General features: G+C 38.9%; 1 protein-coding gene and 1 non-coding gene across 2 annotated transcripts; one reads left to right on the top strand and one right to left on the bottom strand.

The window, feature by feature from the left end:
• Positions 1-8,011: 8,011 nt before the first annotated feature.
• Positions 8,012-8,950, bottom strand: LOC124975564 (vomeronasal type-1 receptor 100-like). The gene has a single exon (XM_047538221.1). It carries the CDS (start codon positions 8,948-8,950, stop codon positions 8,012-8,014), a length of 939 nt encoding a protein of 312 aa, XP_047394177.1.
• Positions 8,951-11,465: 2,515 nt separating this feature from the next.
• On the top strand, positions 11,466-11,538 carry Trnaa-ugc (transfer RNA alanine (anticodon UGC)). Its single transcript has one exon. It is a non-coding gene; the product is annotated as a tRNA-Ala (tRNA).
• Positions 11,539-21,981: the final 10,443 nt, after the last annotated feature.

Genomic DNA, 21,981 nt, shown 5'->3' with positions numbered 1-21,981 from the left:
TGTCCTTCAATTGATGAATGGATAAAGAAAATGTGGTATATATATATACAATGGAATATTACTCAGCCATAAAGAATGATAAAATTATGGCATTTGCAGGCAAATGGATGAAACTGGAGAATATCATGCTAAGTGAGATAAGCCAATCTCAAAAAAAACAAAGGAAGAATGATATCGCTAATAAGTGGATGATGACACATAATGGGGGGTGGGAGGGGTTAGTGTTGGGGTTGGAGTTGGGTTTAGGGAGGGGGGCAGGAATGGAGGAAGGAAGGAGTGTATAGAGGGAGGGGAGGGGTGGGAGGGGTGGGGGAGAAGGGAAATAAATGGCTATCACTGCCCTCCGCCGGCGGAGGCAATGATAACGCGTACGCTTCCTTTTCACACGAACAAAAAAGCCCAAAAAACAAAGACCAACGAACGACGAACAATGAACGACGAACAATGCCCAAAAAACAATGCTCTTTATTCGAGGAAGTGTCTGGGTTATATAGCAAGCATAAGCCAATCAGAGTCAGCCTGAGATCAGTCTCTAGGCAGTTACAAGAATCACCTCATATACAGCAGCCAATCAGAGTTACTGAGCATGTGGGGAGAGCATGATAACAATGTAATACAATAAGGGCAACAAGAGGGCACGCAGCGAGCATGAGTCAGCAGTGTTAGCTGTTTGTTGCAAACCAGGGGCCCCAGACTGAGGTCCTCGATGTTGCAAACTGGGCCACCCCGGCTCAGTGCCAGACTAGGGTGGGGTCCGCGGTACCCCGACAGCTCCCCCTTTCCTTTATTAAAAGAAAAGGCTTGAGACCGTGCCTGTCTTAAGTTGAGGGGTCAGCTCACGTCCTTACCCGTCATCAAAGACTGTAGAGCATGCTACAGCTTCTGTCTTAGGTTGGTACATGACCACCTCCTTCATTACCCGTCATTGACTACCGGTCCAGCATAGAAAGCCAAACTTGAGGGGAACTGCCAGCCTCTAGGGCGGTCATGGCCTGATGAAAAATAATCCGGTCTTTTTGTTGGGTGGCTCGTAGTTGTACAACTACCAAGGAGGAGTAAAAACCCCAAAGTCTGGTCCTCCTAAGAGAGCAAAGAAAGGTTGTAAGTTTTGCTTCAGGGGTAAGACTTCTACTAGAATTTAAATCAGGGTCACCTTTAAGGATGTCAAATAAAGGTTTTAACTCTCCTGTAGATAATTTTAAGTAAGGTCTGATCCAATTGACATCTCCTAGTAATTTTTGATAATCATTTAGGGTTTTTAATTGGTCTGTTCTGATAAAACATCTCTACCCCATAGGGAAATAGGCAAGTTACACACATATGGTTGGAAAACTCCAGAATGTCCTTCCTCATCTTTCCAAGGCAGAGTAGATGCACTTTGAGAGGGACTGTGAGCTATTCCCAGTCCCCTAAGAGTCTGATTTGCAGTAACAAGTGGCCAGTGTTTGGGCCAATCAAGAGCACTGATGATACTTTTATCAGCCCCTGTATCTAAAAGTCCTAACATTTGAACCCCACCTACCTTAAGTTTTAAGAGTGGTCTTTCACCTAAACCTAGGGTAAGGCAGGCCATAGGGTCTCCAGTGGATCCAAATCCTTGTTTATCTCTTATTATACCTTCACTAGGCCAGAGAGAATGCTGACTAGGTAAAATGAGCATTTGAGCAATACGATCACCTGGAGAGATAACTGTAACACCTTTTGGGGAGGATACTAAAATTTTTACCTTGCCCTCACAGTCAGAGTCTATTACTCCAGGATGTACTATTAACCCCTTTAGAGCGGTGGAGCTTCTGCCTAATAATAACCCTACACTATCTTTTGGTATGATCCCTTTCCAGTCTGAATCTACTGTTTGTACTCCCATCTCTGGGGTTAAGACCAATCTGGTGGTGGCACGGATGTCCAATCCTGCGCTTCCTGTTGTTGCTCTGCGCACCTCGCATTCTCTGTTGGGGGATACCATTGTCGAGGCACCTGCTGAATGACCCCGTATATTTGTTGTGGGCCCCGGGGTGGGCCCGGTCTCCCGTTTTTTTGAAATTGAGGATTAGGGCCTAAGAAATTTCCCTCTTTGTCTCTCATAGACTGACAAACACTACTCCAATGATTGCCCTTTTTACAACGGGGACATAAGCCAGGTCTGGTGTTAGGTTGTGGAACTTTATTACAATTTGCTCGCATGTGTCCCATTTGGCCACAGGCGAAGCAAGAACCCATTGATCCTTTGCTTCTCTTATGAGGATGGGGTGGATTAGACTGGGCCTGAGAAATGGCTGCCGCTAGTACTTGACTTTGTCTTTCTATGGCAGCGGCAAATACATTGCCCTGACCAGTAGCATCATTAATATCCCTACACACCTTTAGGTATGTTGAAAGATCTTTACTTTTCCATGGCCTTATAGCCTCTTTGCACCATTTGTTGGCTTGTTCATATGCCAATTGTTTTATAAGAGGCATAGCTTGATCTGCATCTCCAAAGATGCGAGAGGCTGTTTGAATCAATCTATCCACAAAATCTGCATAAGGTTCATTGCTGCCTTGAATGACTTTAGACAATTGACTCTGCAAGTCACCAGTGCCTTGTAATGTCTTCCACGCCCTAGTAGCAGCAGTAGCCACTTGTGCATATGCTCCTGGATGATACTGTATTTGAGCTTGTAAATTATCATAAGGACCTGTGCCCATGAGCATGTCTAAGTTCCATTGAGGATTGCCTGCAGCTACATTACGCCTGGCAGTATCTGAAGATATCTCTTGCCAAGACGTCTTCCACATAAGATATTGCCCACTGGAAAGAGTGGCTCTTGTCAAATTAATCCAGTCCTGGGGTGTCAAATTTAAACTGGATATGGTTTCTACTAGGGCGATCGTAAAAGCAGCCTGTGGACCGTATGTACTGACTGCCTCTTTTAACTGTTTAACATGTTTAAAATCTAATGTCTGATGATATCTTTGATTTTGAGGATCTTCAAAAACAGGATACGCTGCTGATCCCAAATGACTCCACTCCCTCCGCGTTTTTTCATAAGGTGGCGGAGGAGGAGGCTCAGGAGGCGCAGTAGGTGTCAAAGAGCGTTCCTCCTTGAGCGTCCATTTTTTAACATATTTAGCTAATTCCTCTCCTGATAGTTCCCCTTCAGAGTTACTTCCCGAATCTTGTGTTTTTTTGTGAACGGCATGAGCGTTCCTCTTTTATTTCCTCTAAAACTTGACTTCCCTCTGTAAAGGGCTCATCAAATTTGTCCTTATTTGTGTCTAGACACCCTCTCACTAAAGACCATATAGCCATAGTTCCATCAGGCAGTGGATCTTGTCGATCTGCCCTATGAAGATCCTCTCCAAGATGTTCCCACTGTGGAATATTTAATAATCCTTCATCTAAAAACCAAGGAGCTACCTTCTCTATTGTATCTAAAAATGTTCTAGCAGTTTTAATTTTTAAAGGTGTACCATTGGCCTTAAGCAGTTCCTGTAAGGGTTGTTGCATACGAACTTTTGATTTTTCAGACCCCATCTTGTCCTTGAACTGCCTTTTGCTTAGTCTACTATCTTTCTTTTCTTTCTAGACTGCTTTCCGCTTAGTCTAGGGTGTAGCCGCCTTTCGCGTGCTACTTTCACTTTAATGCCTTTAATGTGGACTGCCTTTCGCTTAGTCCAGGTAGCCGCTTTCGCGTGCTACTTTCACTTTAATGTGGACCGCCTTTCGCTTAGTCCGGATAGTTGCTTACCGCGAACGTCAAGGCTGCCTTTCACCTGTTTACTTTTGCTTCTGGATAGTCGCGTACCGCGAACGTCAAGGCTGCCTTTCAAGGCTGCCTTTCACCTGTTTATTTTTTTGACCTTTTTATAACCGGTTTAACTTGTTAAAAAATTTTAAAATATCTTACCTTGTTTTCTTTATAAAGTTTTCAGTTTCCCGGGTTTCGGCACCACTTATCACTGCCCTCCGCCGGCGGAGGCAATGATAACGCGTACGCTTCCTTTTCTTTTCTTTTTTTTTTTTTTTTTGCCCAACAAACAATGCTCTTTATTCGAGGAAGTGTCTGGGTTATATAGCAAGCATAAGCCAATCAGAGTCAGCCTGAGATCAGTCTCTAGGCAGTTACAAGAATCACCTCATATACAGCAGCCAATCAGAGTTACTGAGCATGTGGGGAGAGCATGATAACAATGTAATACAATAAGGGCAACAAGAGGGCACGCAGCGAGCATGAGTCAGCAGTGTTAGCTGTTTGTTGCAAACCAGGGGCCCCAGACTGAGGTCCTCGATGTTGCAAACTGGGCCACCCCGGCTCAGTGCCAGACTAGGGTGGGGTCCGCGGTACCCCGACAAATGGCAGAATGAATCAAACAACATTACCCTATGTAAATTTATGATTACACAAATGGTATGCCTTTACGCCATGTACAAACAGAGAAACAACATGTATCCCATTTGTTTACAATAAAAAAAAAGAATGTAAGTATCAGTAAATGTTGGCAAGGGTGTGGATAATTCACTCGGACATTGTTGGTGGGACTGAAATGTAGTGCTCTGGAAAGCAATGTGAAGATTCCTAAGAAAACTTGGAGTGGAATCATCATTTGACTCAGTTATCCCACTCCTTGGCCTATACCCAAAGGACTTAAAATTCACGTACTGCAGTGATGCAGCCACATCAATGTTTATAGCAGATCAATACACTATAGATAAGCCATGGAACCAACCTAGGTGCCCTTCAACAGATGGATGGATCAAGAAAATGTGATACATATACACAATGGAATATTACTCAGCCTTAAAGAAGGATGAAATGATAGCAATTGCTGGTAAATGGATGGAGCTAGAGACTATCATGCTAAGTGAAATAAACCAATCCCCCAAAAACAAAGACTGAATGTGCTGTCTAATGTGTGAATGCAAACACACAACAAGGAGGGAGGAATGGAAAAATAGAAGTTCATTGGATTGGACAAAGGGGGATGAAGGAAGAAGAAGTTGAAATAGGAAATATACTCCAGTGAATCGGATGTAACAGTCCTATGTTCACATATGAATATATGACTGGTGAATGTCCACATCATATCCAACCACAAGATTAGGATCCTCATTAGAATAAGTTATAAACAATGTGTATGTTCTTTTGGTCACCTTGGGTCACGATTTATCATCTTATTGTTTTTTATTCATTCTTTCTAGGTATACATGATGGAGGATCTATTTTGCTGTATTATACCTACCTGGAGTATAACTTATTCCAATTAGGATCCCATTCTTGTGGTCGAACATGATGTGGTCATGCACTGGTCATGCATTCATGTATAATGTAGGAAAGTTCTGTCCCATTCATTCCACTGTCTTTCCTGCTCCCTCCCCCTCCCTTCCCCTCATTTCTCTTTGTGTAACCCAATTACCTTTATTCTTCCTTCCACTACCCCTTATTGTGTGTCAGCATCCACATCTCAGAGAAAACATTTACCCTTTGGTTAAATGTTTTGAGACTGACTTCTTTTACTTAGCATGACAGTCCCAGTTTCATCTATTTACTGGCACGTGCCATAATTTCATTATTTATTATGACTAATATTGCATTGTGCATATATACCACATTTTCTTTACCCATTTATCTGTTGAAGGGCACCTAGGTTAGTTCCCTAGCTTAGCTATTGTGAGTTGATCTGCTGTAAACATTAATGTGGTTGCGTCACTGTAGTATGCTGATTTTAAGTCCTGTGGGTAAAAACCAAGGAATGGAATAATTTGGTCAAATGATGGTTCCATTCCAAGTTTCCTGAGGAATCCCCATTGCTTTCCAGAGTGGCTGCACAATTTTCAGTCCCACTGGCGATGTATGGGTGATCCTTTCCCCTGTATGTTGCCAAAATTTATTGTTACTTGTATTCTTGAAAATTGCCATGTTGACAGAGTGAGACAGAATCTCAGTGTTGTTTCAATCTGTGTTTCTCTACTTGGTGGAGATGTTGGTTATCTTTTCAAATATTTGTTGACCATTTATATTTCTTCTGTGAAGTAGCTGTTCAGTTACATTGCCCACTTATCAATTTTTTTGGTGTTAAATATGTGAGTTCAGTGCATATCTTGGAGATTATTCCTCTGAGGTGTAGGTTGAAAATATTTTCTCCCATTCTGTAGGTTCTGACTTTTCATTTCTTGATTGTTTGCTTTGCTTTGAAGAGGCTTTTATTTTCATACCATCCCATTTATAGATGCTTGGTTATACTTTTGCTCTTTAGGGGTCTTGTTGAGGAGTTTGGTTTCTAAGTCAAAATGATGGAGAGCTAGGCCTGTATTTTCTTGTGGTAGAACACAGGGTGTCTGGTCTAATGCCCAGGTCCTTGGTCCACTGCAAATTAGTTTTATGCATGGTGACAGATAGGGGTTCAAGTTCATTATACTATGTATGGTTTTCCAGTTTTCCCAGCACCATTTGTTGAAGAGGCTATCTTTTCTCCAATGTATGTTTACAATACCTTTGTACCATAATGTAGCATGGAAAACTGCATTTATGAGAGTTTGTCCCTGCAAAAAATTTTAAAATTTTATACTCATATACTTTGCTTTCTTTTCTTGTAAGAGTTTTGTGCAGAAATTTTATTTGAGAGTATTTTATATTTGATTGATTTTTCCCACTTAAAAAGAATCTATTACAAGTGTGTGATTTTCAGCACAATGCTATCACGATTAGGGAAATTTCCATGCCTGATTTACTGCTTAAATTTGGTGTTTTGGTCTCATATACAACTTTTCATTCCAAAAGGCATAATATTGGAGCTATCTATTGCAATGCTTAAAGTCTCTGAAAGGCTGAAACGCACAGAGTGGTACTTAACAGAATCTACACGAAGAACATCTTTCTTGAGGGAGACTGAGAATAAGCTTTCAACTTTTCAAAACAAATCTTCATGTTATTGAGACAAATTTTCTGTTTTAAAGTTCACCAAGTTACATTGTGGCATGTTCAGAATCTTATTCCTTACTTTTTAATTTTAGAAGATATTATTTTACACAACTGGGTTAATATAATTGAGAACACTTTTATTGTGATAAAATATATATAATATAAGCATTTTGTCCATTTTATCATGTAGAGTCAAGCAGCATTGAGTTCTTCACATAATTGTGCAACTGTTACGACTGTCCACCTCCAGCACTTCTCTTCTTACTGAATGGAAATTTTGCATGTACCAAATGAAAGGTCCCTGCTGCTCACTTTCCTGGGTGTCCAGAATGCCATTCTGTTTTCTGTCTTATCAATTTGACTATTTCAACTTCCATCTTCTCTGCGTGCATTTATATAATATTTGCTTTTTTGGGACTGACTCGCTTCACTGAGTAGAGTAACTTGGGGGACTACCTATGTTGCACCACGTTCCAGAATTTTCTTCCACTTTAAGATTTAGTAATATTCCAGTGTCTGCAGAGGCCTTGTTTTGTTCATATATTCTTATTGCTACAGGTGTTGAGGTGATTCTACCTTTTAATATTGTAAATATTAAGTATTTTATGAGCATTGGTGTGGAAGTGACTGTTAACTCCCTGAATGTGATATTTACAATGATGTGGAAATGTCTGTTTGACTCCTTGCATGTAGTGTGTGTGTGTGTGTGTGTGTGTGTGTGTGTGTGTGTTTGTTGGTTATTTGATATTTTCTGGAAGCAAATATTTGCATATCTAGTTTGCAAAACTACAGATGTCTGAGACAATGCAGTTATTGAAAAACATTGGAACTATTGTATCTAAAAATAGTTTGGAGAACACATGACAAGTGGCATCCACCTCCCAGGCCCCCTTGGGGAAGCAATGAGAAACAAACATAATAAATGAAAGAGGCATGTGCTTTTACTTTCCTTTATGATTTGGCATCCACACATATCCAAGCAAATGGGTTTGATGGAAGAATTGGCACTTTGTACTGCATTTCAACCAAAGCAAATACACTCTGCCATAATGAAAATCCTTCTAAAGCTGGCACATTTCCTCATCTTAACAGACCTTATCCATCACTGGCTACTGAAATACTTTCTGTCTTCCCCACATATATCTCAAAATACTAATTATACGTTTTTCAGTAGCAATAAACACCAAAGGACTGAAGGAGGCATAGCTATGGGCCACAAGAATCTGGATGCAGTAAAATATTGGATCATCATTCAGTGTGATTCTTGCATAAGTGATAATGCTGTCCAAAATGGACATGACCACAAAGCAACTCAAGAGCAGCAGGATTGTCTGTGTGGCCCTCAGTTCTGGGGATGATATTGGAGACAGGCTGATTCTGTGAAGGTGCTGGGACAACCTCCTATGCCTGCACAAGAGAGCCACCATGTATCCATTTGAGGTGGTCATTATTCCTATAAGGGTGACTTCCCTGAAGGTCAGCAAGGTGGAAAATGTGTGCTGAAGGAAGAAGCTCATGGGCACAAAAGAGCAGGATTCTGTGACATACATATGGTTGTCTGAGGTCAAATTGGGGGTAGCACTAATGGAGATGAAGAGGTGGCTATTAACAGATGAATAGATGACACACAGGAAAAGAAGGGAACACAGGTTTTGACGTGAGGATCTATGTTTGAACTTTGCCAGGCAGGAGCTTCTGGGGCTGAGGGTGATGGCCTGGAGGACACTCAGCAGGCAGGTGGTGCAGATGGAGAAGCCCCTCATCAACCTGTACAGGTAGATAAGTGCTTTACAGGTCATGTCACCCCACCTTCCCTCCTGAGGTGTAAAAATATCTTCTGCTATGAATCCATCAATTAGCAGCATTACCAGGTGGATTAGGGCCAAGAGACCAATAGGCAGGTCAGTGGACTTAGTTCTGGGTCCAGTAATGAGCAAGGAGACGTGAAAGAGAAGAAGAATGATGTTGGCTAAGATCCCAATGCCAAGTTCAGTATACACAGTGTTTCTTATGTGAGTATTACTGTACAATTCGTTGTTTTTGCTCATCTTATGGGGGAAAGAATAATATTGTGAACACCTCAGGAGAAAAACGAGAAAATTTCTTTTTGCACATATGATCTTCATTAATCTCAACCACTGCCATCAGGAAAACAAAGAGGATTCTTCCAAATGTATCTTTGTTCCGCATGAAAACTCAATTCTGGCGCTGTGCACAGTGGTGCCTGAAATCCTAGTGTCTTGAGAGGCCGAGGCAAAAGGGTGAAGGGCGAAGTCAGTGTGGGCATCTTAGTGAGATCCTGTCTCAAAATACACAGTAAAAAAGTCTGCGTGTAACTTGGTGGTGGTGCATTTACCACCAAGCAATCCCCAGCACAAAATCAAAAAAGCAAATAAAACCTGAGTTTCACACCCTCCAGAACCCATCCGCACACTCTCCCTTGTCCCAACACCTCTCAGACTTGGTTGGATTTTATGTGCCATTGAGGCCTCTACAATGACATACATAATGGTACTTCAGTGTTGATATTAAGAATTGCCAGCCAGACCTGGTGGTGCTCTCCTGTAATCCCAGCAGCTCAGGAGGCTGAGACAAGATAATAGTAAGTTTGAGGCCAGGCTCAGCAATTCAGCAAGGCCCTAAGCAACTTTGCAAGAATCTCTCTAAAAATGAAAAATAAAATGGGCTGATGATTTGGCCCATTACTTAGCATCTCTGAGTTCAAAACCTGGTACCAAAAAAAGAAGAGCAAAAATATAAACAAAAAACAATTGTCATTTACCTTAGAATATTTCCTTCCTATTACCCTGTGTCCAAAGTTTTCTGGAGCAAGACAGAGTTTTGCTTGATTTTCCTGTGCCTGATCTTGTATGTCAGGTACATAATAGGAGGTCTACAGTTTGAGTGAATTTGACTGGGGTTGACTGCAGGAAACTGGAAATGAAACCTTCCCGGCTGAAAAGTGTCCACAGATGGGACATGAACCAAGTTAGTTCATGTCAGCTTCATGTTAATTCTAGCTTATGTACTGCCAGATCAAACAGTTGTAATTTATGAACAAGAAAATGTTGGTGTGAAGCCTGAACTCAGAATGGTTTGTAGAACCTGCCGTATATAATAGCATCTACTTAAGCACTACCTAATCCTGAGGTCCAGTCATTTCAGCTATTAACCTAAGTAGTCATGTTATGTATATCCTGGAAATATTATGTGTGAAAAAGTTAAGGTATGCTTATCAAACTTGGAAGTGTTTGTGGCACATAATGAACTCTCTAGAAATGTCAACTTCTATTTTTATTATTATATTATTGCTCATGAATGTGACTTGGGACATTAAAGTCATTCTTTTATTAACACAATCAACCCTGTTGCTGCCTGGAAAGAGAGGTTGGAAATTAGAAATTCTCACTGGGTTCAATGATGCATGCTTGTAATGCCAGCAACATGGGAGACTGAGGCAGGAGGATTGCAAGTTCTAGGCCAGCTTCAGAAACTTTTAGCAAAGCTCTAAGCTCAGCAAGACCCTGTCTCTAAATAAAATTTTAAAAAGGACTGGGGATGTTGCATGTTGCTCAGTGGCTAAGTGCCCAGAGGTTCAATTTTTGGTGCCAAAAAAAAAAAAAAAAAAAAAAAAAAAAAAAAAAGAAAGAAAGAAAGAAAGAAAAAAAGAAATTTCCTACATGGTAGAAATTTGCAATATCCCTTTTAGAGAACCCTGCCCAATGGAATCGTCTGATATGCGTATGTCACTGTTTTTTAAATTCTAAAATCAGAGTAATTAGCTTAGGTTAGAACATTCCAGAAATAATAATAAGAGCATAGTTCATGTTTTTCTTTTTCAATGCCTACAATCAGAGTAGTAAATGGAACTGCAATTAAAATAGACCTATTTTTATTCCATTTTAAGTTTTTAATTAAAAGACAAGTATCTAGTCCAATCCTGAAAGATGGGTTCTATGATGTTACCTGTTACAAATGAAAGGTGACATTCCTCCAGATTTAAGAGACCTATGCCTGAAATTTATGCTGGAAAATTTGGTGCATGTTCTGCTTGGACAATATTTCTTGTAGAGTGTGTGCATTTAATTAAATATCCTTGTGAGTGACATGGTATTCTAACGTATTCCCAGTCACATAGCAAAAAGGAATTATCATCTGAAAATCAAGCATATAAGGATAATTTATTTTATGGTTATGGTTCTATAATGTAAGATTCTAAGGGGAAGCAAAAATGTTAATCACTCTGAAACACTGAATACCATTTAAGAATTCAGACCTGAGGCAGGTATTTAGTTAAAACATTTGAAATGAGGATTTCCTGAAATAAAAGTCTATAGCATTTTTAGAAAAGGGTAGCTGTAATAAGATTAATGGACCTTGTATTTGAAATTGTAATATATTCCTGGTTACATAAATTTTACTGCAATATTCCCATTGATTTGTAAAGTTCTTATATAAAATATGGCCTTGTTTTCTTCTTCTCATTCTCAATAAAGAGAAGTCAGTAAGAAAAAGAGGATAAAGGAGAAAAAAGTAGAGGTTTAAAAAAGTAATTACCTGGGCTGGGGTATAGCTCAGTTGGTAGAGTGCTTGCCTTGCAAGCACAAGGCCCTGGGTTCAATCCCCAGCACCGCAAAAAAAAAAAAAAAAAAAAGTAATTAACAAATAATGTGGGAGTTTTCTCCATTCACTCATTCAACATATTTGAGTTGGTCCCAGGAACCAACTCATAGTAAAATACCAAAATTCCACTCATCTCTAAGCATTATGGTTCACAAAAATAACTTGAGACATATATGTACTGATAATGGCATAAGCCTGTTATTGATTGTTATTTCATGTAAGATAAAAAGTCCAGTGATAAAGTTTCCAAAGAATATTTTACCAGGGATTGAATCCAGGGTTATTTAACCACTGAGCCCTATCCCCAATCCTTTTTATTTTTTACTTTGAGACAGAATCTTCTTAAGTTGCTTAGGGTCTCACTAATTTGCTGACCTTAGCCTCAAACTTGCCTCAGCCTCCTGAACTTCTGGGTCAAACAATAATCTTAAATGGCTACACATTATCATTGAATAACTATCATTTAAAAATAGTTATATAACTATCACTTATGTGATTCTGTGAAACACAAGTTTTCTTTAATTCAGTTTAAGTCATTTTGAAAACTTGAACTGTCACCAAATTCTGTGTGCATGTATGTATATGTAATAATGAATTACACAGTTACATATAATTATAATATACCAATAAATAAAATAATTAGAAATATTAAATAAAGCAAAAGATTCAACTAATAAGAACATGAGCTGTAGAATTACTTGGAACTACAGAGCTCTTCAAGGACTACATTTTAATGACCTATAAATCAGGGCACCTTAATGGTATTTGTTGCGGTGTTACTTTAGAAACTCTTGTCCTGTCAACTTTGTAGTTTTAGGACAGTCAGGAGTGTAGAGATGCCATGGATTTGCAGTGATATTCAAAAAATCAAAGCTTTAGAATGAATGGAAATTATTTTTTTTCCTGGAGGTGAAAGTCCACCATAGCAAGAGGAAAAATTAGCTTCCTTTCTCAAGCGCAGATCCAGGAAATTGGCATAATTTCATGTCACCATAAGAAGTACGTTTGCTTCCTCCAAGGGGAACCAGGCTACAGCACAGTACATATTTCTCTAGTCATCTCACTTGAACAATCAAATCACACTTATCCATATCAATTAGATATGCTCGTCAAACATATGGCTTGAATTTATCTCAACATTATATAATAAGGAAGCATTTTAAAGAAATATATATAACTAATTCTGGGTTAAAAGTAATTTTAACAGGAAACATTCTGTTAAGTATGCCCCCTTTGTCAAACCAGGAAATTCTCTAGAATGTACCTTTTTATCTGTGTCTTATTAGGCTCTCACCTGGCTAGCACAGCACAGTCCAGGAGACCAGGGGACAGGACAGAAGCTCTCTGTCATCATTCAGGGAGGACACCCTCCCTGAATCCCAGTCTTCGGAGTGTGCATGCTCATATGGAATTTGAAGAGCCTATTTGTACAATGCAAGAGTTGATAGTGAGGGTTGGGAAGGAGAGCCCATCTAAGATTCCTTTGTCATATGAACCAAGGTCTAAGCATATTAGCATCATTAGACATCATATCATTCTGCAGTTTCCAACATGTTGAACAGTACTGTGAAACATGACATCATGTCACTATGCCCAGAAGATTTGGTTTTAATTTTAACTTTTAATTGGACTCATATTTGGACATAGACTTGGAGAACAATAGTATCATTCAATACATCTTTACATGGTTTGCTGATCACATTAGAGTAAGTAACATTTTCATTATCTGAAACTTAAAATTTCTAAGTGTGAGTGGTCTGAAAACTCTTCCCCTCTACCTAATTGTTTCTATGGAATTTCTTGTGGTAGACTCTAGGGACCATATTCAGCTACACGACATGAGACCTGCTCACCCCAGCCCTGCGCTGTGCACAGGTACCCCCACCCCTCCTCTCACCCACCTTCCACTGCCCTTTCCCAGCCTCTGCTGAGCTGCACTTTCTTGGGAGAAATCCTAGTTATTGGCTGGCAACTGTGAATGTCTCAAGTGTGTAAGGAAAACACAGGGAGGAGCATTCCACTTCTCCTACCTCGGAAAGTAAACAACTACCCCAAGTTGACTCAGGGTTACCAAGGGAACCCATATAGGAACCTGGTGGTCTGATCCCCCATGGCACATTGTGATTGAGCAAGAAACCTATAAAATGTATAACTGTTCCCACAATAAATGAGTTTGCAGTCTGCTCGCCACAAGCCTGCTTCCACCCAACTCCCAGAATCTGGGTCTTGACTCTGCGCCCTTACCTGTGTATGAGCTAGCCTGGCACAATAGAGAAACTACAGCATTTCTGTGTAGAAAATACTTTTAGCTTCCATACATGAGTGAGGATATGCACAATCTGTGACAAAGGAAAATTCTTTACACCATTAGAGAAAAGATTCATCTTTTCCAAAATGTGACCAGGCAAAAAGACAACTTTATCCTTTCACTCATTTAGCATATTTGGGTCCATTCCCTGTAAATCCTTGGAAAGAAACTAGAAATATTTTACTCAAGGGCACATCTCTATTGCATGTTTTTTGAATTGCACATGATCACGGGCACATGGCCCTGTTTTCTCTTTTGTCTTTGTATGTAAAAATGACATAAGTCTCTTCTCATATACCTGTTTCATTTAAGGTATAAATGAAGTTTATAATCATCAATATGATGAAGCTTTAAAAGAATGACATTCTATCTGTATTTCTATCCATCTATATTTGTCTATCTATATATAATCCTTTATAACATTTTAGAATGAAAATTTAAAACGATACTTAGGAAATTGTGTTCTCTTATGCCATTTCTGTAAAATGGAAACATTGCTTCCATTGTGTTTAATTCATTTTAAAATTTGGGCCATACAAACTCATAGCATTATAAAACTTGTAGTAGCATGTTTTAATCACATGTATTCAGAGCATTAGATGGAATTATGCTCAGTGTTACTTAAAAAATCTAATCATGCATTATAAACATTTTGGAAAAAACAGGGATTAGAATAAGCCATGAATTTTCAATAACATTCAGACATTAAGACCACAGTTCATTGTTTTTAAAAATAACCAGAAATTCTTATTTTTCTGGAAGTGAAATTCCACAGTAGTAGTGATAAAAATGAATATCCTTTCTCCAGAGTATGAGAGAGAGAGAGAGAGAGAGAGAGAGAGAGAGAGGAGAGAGAGGGAAGACACTACTAATTACAAAAAGTAACTCTGTATTATAAGGGGAGATCACACATTTCTGGAGCTGTCCAGCTGTGTTTGTGTCCAGTGGAGCTGTCCAGCTGTGTTTGTGTCCAGTGGTGCTTAGTTACTGGGCTGCATCCCCAGGTTCCTCCCCTCTTTTTTAAATTTAGAGACAGGGTCATGCTAAGTTCCTTAGGACCTTCCTACATTGCTGAGACTTGCTTTGACATTGCAATCCTCCTGCCTTAACATCCAATCCCATGTCCTGGGACCATAGGCATACACCACCATGCATGGCTTTGATCTAAATTTTAGATGACATACTAATGTAATGGTAAGTCATATACATCAAACATATATACCATATTCACTTAAATATGTAATTTAAAGAAACATATAGCTATGTCTGTGTTAATATCTCCTTTTTAAATTTTTTTAAAAAAAGCATTCTGGTGAATAGAAGCCCTTCTTAACACAAACTAAAAGTAATTATCTGGCATGTCCCCTCCTAACCATGAATTCTGCCTTAACATCTGTCCAGCACAGAGGAGTCTAGAGCTGGGGGCAAGATGAAAATTTCCTACCCTCCCTGCAGTGTGGTCAAGGGCCTCCTCAGCCAAGACTTTTAGCACTGCAATGGTACTTGGGGAAAACTTAGTTTCAAACAAAAGCAATCACGTTTTATAAACTAGAGAAAATAAACCGTCCTCAAAAAACTGGACCTTCCACAGGGAGTGATATAAATCACAGGGAAAGTCACATGGGCCAGGTATGATGGTGCACATCTATAATCCCAGAAGCTTGGGAGACTGAGGAAAGAGTATCACATTTTTGAGGCCACTGTCAGCAACTCAGTGAGGCCCTAAACATCTTAGCGAGACCCGGTCTGCAAATGAAATCCAAGAAGAACTAGGGATGTGATTCAGTGGTTAAGCACCTCTTCCTGGGTTCAATCCCTCTATGAAAATAATAATATAAGAACAACAACAACAGGAAAGGAGCATACTTTGATTTGTCATTGCTATGTAGTTAAATGTCACCACTGCTCCTGTCACCTTCTCTATGCTAAGGTAACAATGGACAAAGGAGATCTGGAAGGGGCGACTGGTCCTGCTTCATGTGGCTTTGGTACTAGTGGAAACTGGGCAGTAAACTCTACTTGGTGGCACAGTTCTAGCTGGGAAACACTGAAGAGTACTAGGGAGACCCTGCACATTAGGGACGTCATGACCATCAACAACCAGGTGCCATGCTGCATGCACAACTGCTGTGAAATACGCAAGCTACAGGAGCGTGGAGAAGAAAATCCCGGAGGATATTTGGGTAAGTGAATGACAGGTACTTCTGAAAAGTCTGACTGATTATAATCCATTGTTTCTGTAAATGGGAAGGATTTAAGTACAGCTCAGGGTTCACACTTGCAGCTAGACACTAACAATACTTTAAAGCCTATCTTCAGATTCAGTAGAAGAAAAATTACTTTTCTAACAACAAGAAGAAACCCCAAGGGCACTTCATCACAGACACCGAGCTGTCATTACTGGGAAACCCAAACATACCGGCAGGAGAATCTGTTTCCCTGATGAACTCAATAAAGACATGAGTCAATTCCAGTTTGATTAAAGAAGATGAAAAGAAGGCAGGTTCACATTTTTTTCTGTAAATGCATTTGCACAGAAAGATGTACTGAAAAAAATTGAGCACAGAGACCTGAACAGGATGAAGTTCAACTTCTCTAAATATTCTATCAAAATGCCTTTCAGACACATTCCATTAGGGAAATGGAAAAGAGAATTGAAAAATGAATAATGAAAAGAGACAAGATGAATGGACACATATATTCTTTCTACTCAGCAATTGAATATTATGTTCCTGGGTCTTTGGGGGCAAGGAAAGGGAAACAATCATCAGGTTTTTTCATGTGAAGGTGACACAGGACCACTGCCCTCTCACTTGGAACTTGCTCATAGGCCGAGCACACACGTGGGTTGGCTCCACTCATTTCAAATTTGTGACACTAAATGTAGGACAAGAAAGATTTCATGATAAAATACAATAGATGCTTGTGGTAATGTGAGGTGACCTTCATTGCCTTCTGGAATATATAAAATTACTTTTTCATTCATCAAAGTGTAGAAGTCACATATCAATAACAGTTCCATTTGTGCAGGAAGATGAGAGAAGTCAATTGAGTATATTTAATAGAAAGCAGACAGGGAAACTTATTACTTCCCTGATTATTTTTATAGGACTAAATAACACGAGACAGGAGATAGCATAGACAACTTGTGTAACTTCAGCACTGCTAGAGTTGTGTGATGAAAATTAAATCAGAACCTGAAATAATTGACATTTCCTGTGGAAAACACTGAGTAATTTCTATGTCTTAAAACTAAAGGATGATATATCCTAGGAAGATTTTCCTCATTGCATTTTACAGAGCACAGCTCTCTGATTGAGTATAGTGGTTAGAGCTGATGTCTCTCCTAAGCTACCAAATCCTCACTAAGAGACCGAGTTTGCACCTTCCTACTTCCTCCTAGAAGCCCCATGTACTCACTCACTACATCTGTGGAACAGAGAGGCACTTACCTGGGTGGTTGAGGGGCAATTGGTGCACCTCAGAATCACCTGCATAGTTTTAAAGAAAGGGTGCTGTGAGCTCATCTCTGTGCAACCTGTAATTTTAGCATCTCTTGTAAGGTAACAGGATCTCACTTGGGAGAACAGGACTATGGAGTCCCCAGTGGAAACTTTCACTTGTCTCTTGATTTGATTCTGTTATGGATAATAGTCATCTGGGGAGAGTGAAGCTGAAAATATCCTATGAGGTCCCTTGATAGAAAAGTGTATCCCAGTTGTTTGGACAACCCCAAGTTCTCTCTGATCTGAAGTTCAATTTAGCCCATATCCATTCCACGTGTTTTGATGCCAGGATTCTGGGGTGAGAGATTCCTGGTTCCTCCTGTGGCTCTGGAGTCTGAAGTCTCTACAGTGACTGATGGGCACCTTTCTCCACTCCATTCTCATGTGGATCACCTGGTTTTCTGATACTACACAGTTTCCATATTGAAGTCTTCAGCATTCAAGTTGTGCATCTCACGAAAGTGCACTTGAAACAAAACAGAAAAGCAGACAGAGTTGGAGGCTAGGGTTGAGGTGATAGCAGGCAGATGGAACATACTTGATTCTGGTACCTAGTATGAGCCTGACTCTGCTCTGCTAGTAACTTGAATCATCATCCCTCATCCTCATGAATGGAGATAGGAAAAGTCTCACACTTCCTCTGAAAGAAACAATGGTAAGTATTAGTTTCCTAAGTAATTTATACAAATATTTATAACGATTCATGAGACTGGAACAAAATGGAAGACACTGCCTATGAGCCTAAAAGAAACATGATTATTTTATCTAGATCCAGTGATGCTTCAGCTATTGGAATTAGATGGTAATATTCTAAAACAAGTGTAATCAATATATTATTAATTAATACTGATATAAGAGATTAGTTGCTTCCTGAGTGAATAGAAAATTAAAATCAAATAAAAAATCAAGAACTAAAATATAGTATCTGCAATTTAAAATTTTACATGGATGTGGCTCGGTAAGATTGGAAGCTGCAGAAGTGAGCTCCAGGGAACTGCAAAACAGGTTAATATGCATCCAGAGTCATGGAGAGAGGTTCAAAGTCAAGGTGTAGGTCCAAGGATGTAGCCTGGTGGTAAAGCCCATGCTTAGCATGAGGAGGACGTAGGCTCAATCCCCAGCACAAAAAAATGTATATAAAAATAATTCAGCACATAAGGTGATCTGAAGTATGTGAGTAAACTTTCTAACTTATGTATAATTAGAACTGAAAAAGAAAAGGAAAATAAAAGGCAAAGTTTTTAACTGAAAATTATTGCCTAAGTCTTTTGAAACCTAATTAGACACATCAAATACAAATCTGTATAAACCATAAACTCCAGTGTTTAACAGTGAAAAGTTTTTACTATTATTAAAGGACAAAGAAATCAACTTATAATTAATATTTAGTCTATTCCAATTTCATTTAATGGTGGACTACAATCTTGTTCTGATTCTCAAAGAATTAGACTAAACATAGGAAAAGCACAAATTATATTCATGACTAACCTAAATGTTTTTATTATGTAAAGTATCTCTAGAATCAACTATTCAAACTAGGAAAGCAACAAAGGCTAAACACTGCATCCAAGCTCAGAGGAATGCCTCTTTATCCATCTGTTACTATACTAAAGTAATAACAGGCTACTTTTAACTTGAGCACAGCTACAATTGTTTATTTTCATATATTTTATAAATGTACTACTGCCAAATTTTTATTGTGCACTATTTTTTGTCCCAATACAGTAAAACCTTCCCAATGTTTTTCCAATAAATTTCTAAATGATATGTTGATTATTAATATTAAAAAGCAACTTACACATGGAGACATGCCACGCCTACGGCCCCCAAGAGGGAGGATGATCAACAGAACCGTGTCAAGTGTTGAGTCCTTTATTCCATCAGAAGTGTGTCAAGTGTCAGATCCTCTACTCCAACAGAGCCATGTCAAATGTTGGAGTGGCAGGAAATAGATGCAGCAAAAGAGCAAGTAAGATATCTGTAAAGTCTGTGCAGGAGAGTTAAAATTCAGACAAAGACCTTGTAGGACCATGGAACAGGCATCACTTTTTGAGTAGCCAGAGAACTATTAGGTCTTCCCAGGACCTTGGAAGATACAAAGCAGAAAAACAACTTGGTCATCCACCAGAGTTTGGGGTGGTGTTTAGGGTCACACTCAGAGACACACTGGGAAGCAGTTCTGAGACTAGAACTAAGACTCTCACCAAATTTACACAATTACTAGTCAACTCTTCAAAGGTAGACATTTTATTCTTATTTTAATGTATTAGGAACCTGAGATTCAGAGAGCATTAAGAACTTGCCAGAGGTACCATAATTTACATCTAGAATTTAAATTCAGCACTGGCTTCTTCCAGAGTCCACATGAGGACAGGAATAACATGCCAAAATGTGTCACCAGAAGCCTATTTAGGATTAAGCTAGTTTTAAAAAATCAGTGTGCTATAAACTTAATCACCTTTGGAGTAGAAAAGTAGGAAAAGAATGTGCTAATTAAGGGGACAGAGAAGTATTGGAAACAGTAGTCCAGAAAGCAGCCCTTCAATACTGGACTAGATTTTACTACCATAAACAAAACAGAAGTGCATACTTTTTTGTGTTTGTTTCTATTAATTAAATTTGCCAGAAACTTGGAATATGACCATGGAAATTTGAGTTTTCTACAATTTATAGAAAACAATGGTGGATTATTGCTTTAGAAGTATAACATTTGCACTAAAAGTCAGCTTTGCCTGACTAAAAAAAAAAAGAGGGAAATGAACCTCACAATAAAAGGCATTTGAGGACATTAATTTTTAGGTTTCTGGGGGGTTTTCTAAAGAGAGGTTAAAATCAACCTGGAGAATAATGTAGTTACCTCTTGATCTTCTTTCTTTCCTACTTGGCTATGTTCTGTTTTCCTTAAAATGAGGCTATTTAACATTCCTTTTTTTTTCCTTACCTCAATTTCTAAATACCTTATCCTTCTAAAACAAAATGGAATTCCTACTAGGTTCTACACTTACTGTGTGACAGTTAGTATATGTATGGCATTTATTGTAGATCTCCCTCCCCCACATTTTTCTCATTAAATTTGCCTTCCCTGAATCTTTTATTCTAATGCATTTCTTGTGGTGTGTGTGTGTGTGTGTGTGTGTGTGTGTGTGTGTGTGTATTGTCTTGATGACTCCTGGATTATACCTTTGCTCCATTTTCACACTCATAACCTGTATTACATTTAAAACCAGACTAGACTAAGCTAGAACCTGTGATTTTTGGGTAAAAGATTAAAAAATAATTAGTTTTGGAGGATTTCTTCTTTTACATAAACATTCTTATGAAACATGTCTGTATACAAAAGAACATAAAATATATATGTTAAGTTTTTAAAAAGAGTAATAATGTTCCCAGCTCACCAATTGAAGAAATAGAGCTTTATCAATATTTTCTCACTCTTTGTGTGAACTTTCTTAATGAAAACCTCACTTCACCCTTGCAAATGTAGACACTTGAACAAAATTGGTTCCCTGATCATTTTTATACTTTTACTATAAATGAATATATATGTATATTTTTAAATTTATTTTTATTGTAAACAAATGAGATACATGTTGTTTCTGATCGTACATGGAGTAACAGCATACCATTTGCGTAATCATACATTTACATTGAGTAATGATGTTTGATTCATTCTGTAATTTTTTCCTTCCCCCCACCCCCACCCCTCTTTTCCCTCTATATAGTCCCTCCTTCCTCCATTCTTGTCCCCTTCCCACCCCCCCATTATGTGTCATCATCCGCTTATCAGTGAGATCGTTCGCTTTTTGGATTTTTGAGATTGGCTTATCTCACTTAGCATGATATTCTCCAATTTCATCCATTTGCCTGCAAATGCCATAATTTTATTATTCTTTATAGCTGAGTAATATTCCATTGTATATATATATATATATATATATATATATATATATATATATATATATACCACAGTTTCTTTATCCATTCATCAATTGAAGGACATCTAGGTTGGTTCCATAGTCTGGCTATTGTGAATTGAGCAGCTATGAACATTGATGTGGCTGTATCTCTGTAGTATGCTGATTTTAAGTCCTTTGGGTATAGGCCAAGGAGTGGGATAGCTGGGTCAAATGGTGGGTCCATTCCAAGCTTTCTGAGGAATCTCCACACTGCTTTCCAGAGTGGCTGCACTAATTTGCAACCCCACCAGCAATATATGAGTGTACTTTTTTCCCACATCCTCGCCAACACCTATTGTTGCTTGTATTCTTGATAATTGCCATTCTAATTGGGGTGAGATGGAATCTTAGGGTAGTTTTGATTTGCATTTCTCTTATCACTAAAGATGGTGAACATTTTTTCATATGTTTGTTGATTGCTTGTAGATCTTCTTCTGTGAAGCGTTTGTTCATATCCTTAGCCCATATAAATGAATATATTGCATGGACCACAGGAATGGAGATAGAGCCAGTTGCACTATCCGAGTGCAACTTCAGCAGACAATAGGAAAAGGGTTCAGACTGTGCAAAGATCTGAGGAGAAGAGCGCTATTTGGGCGAGTTGGAGCACTTGTCACAGAGGAAGCTGCTTCTGCCTTTACTGTCTTTTATATGGTTACAGTTAAGCTAGTCATACATCTTAAAGG

This window comes from Sciurus carolinensis, unplaced genomic scaffold, assembly GCF_902686445.1.
Source record: "Sciurus carolinensis unplaced genomic scaffold, mSciCar1.2, whole genome shotgun sequence".
Classification (NCBI taxonomy): domain Eukaryota; kingdom Metazoa; phylum Chordata; class Mammalia; order Rodentia; family Sciuridae; genus Sciurus; species Sciurus carolinensis.
The sequence above is the reverse complement of the archived record's forward strand: the minus strand, read 5'-3'. Positions and strand labels throughout refer to the sequence as shown.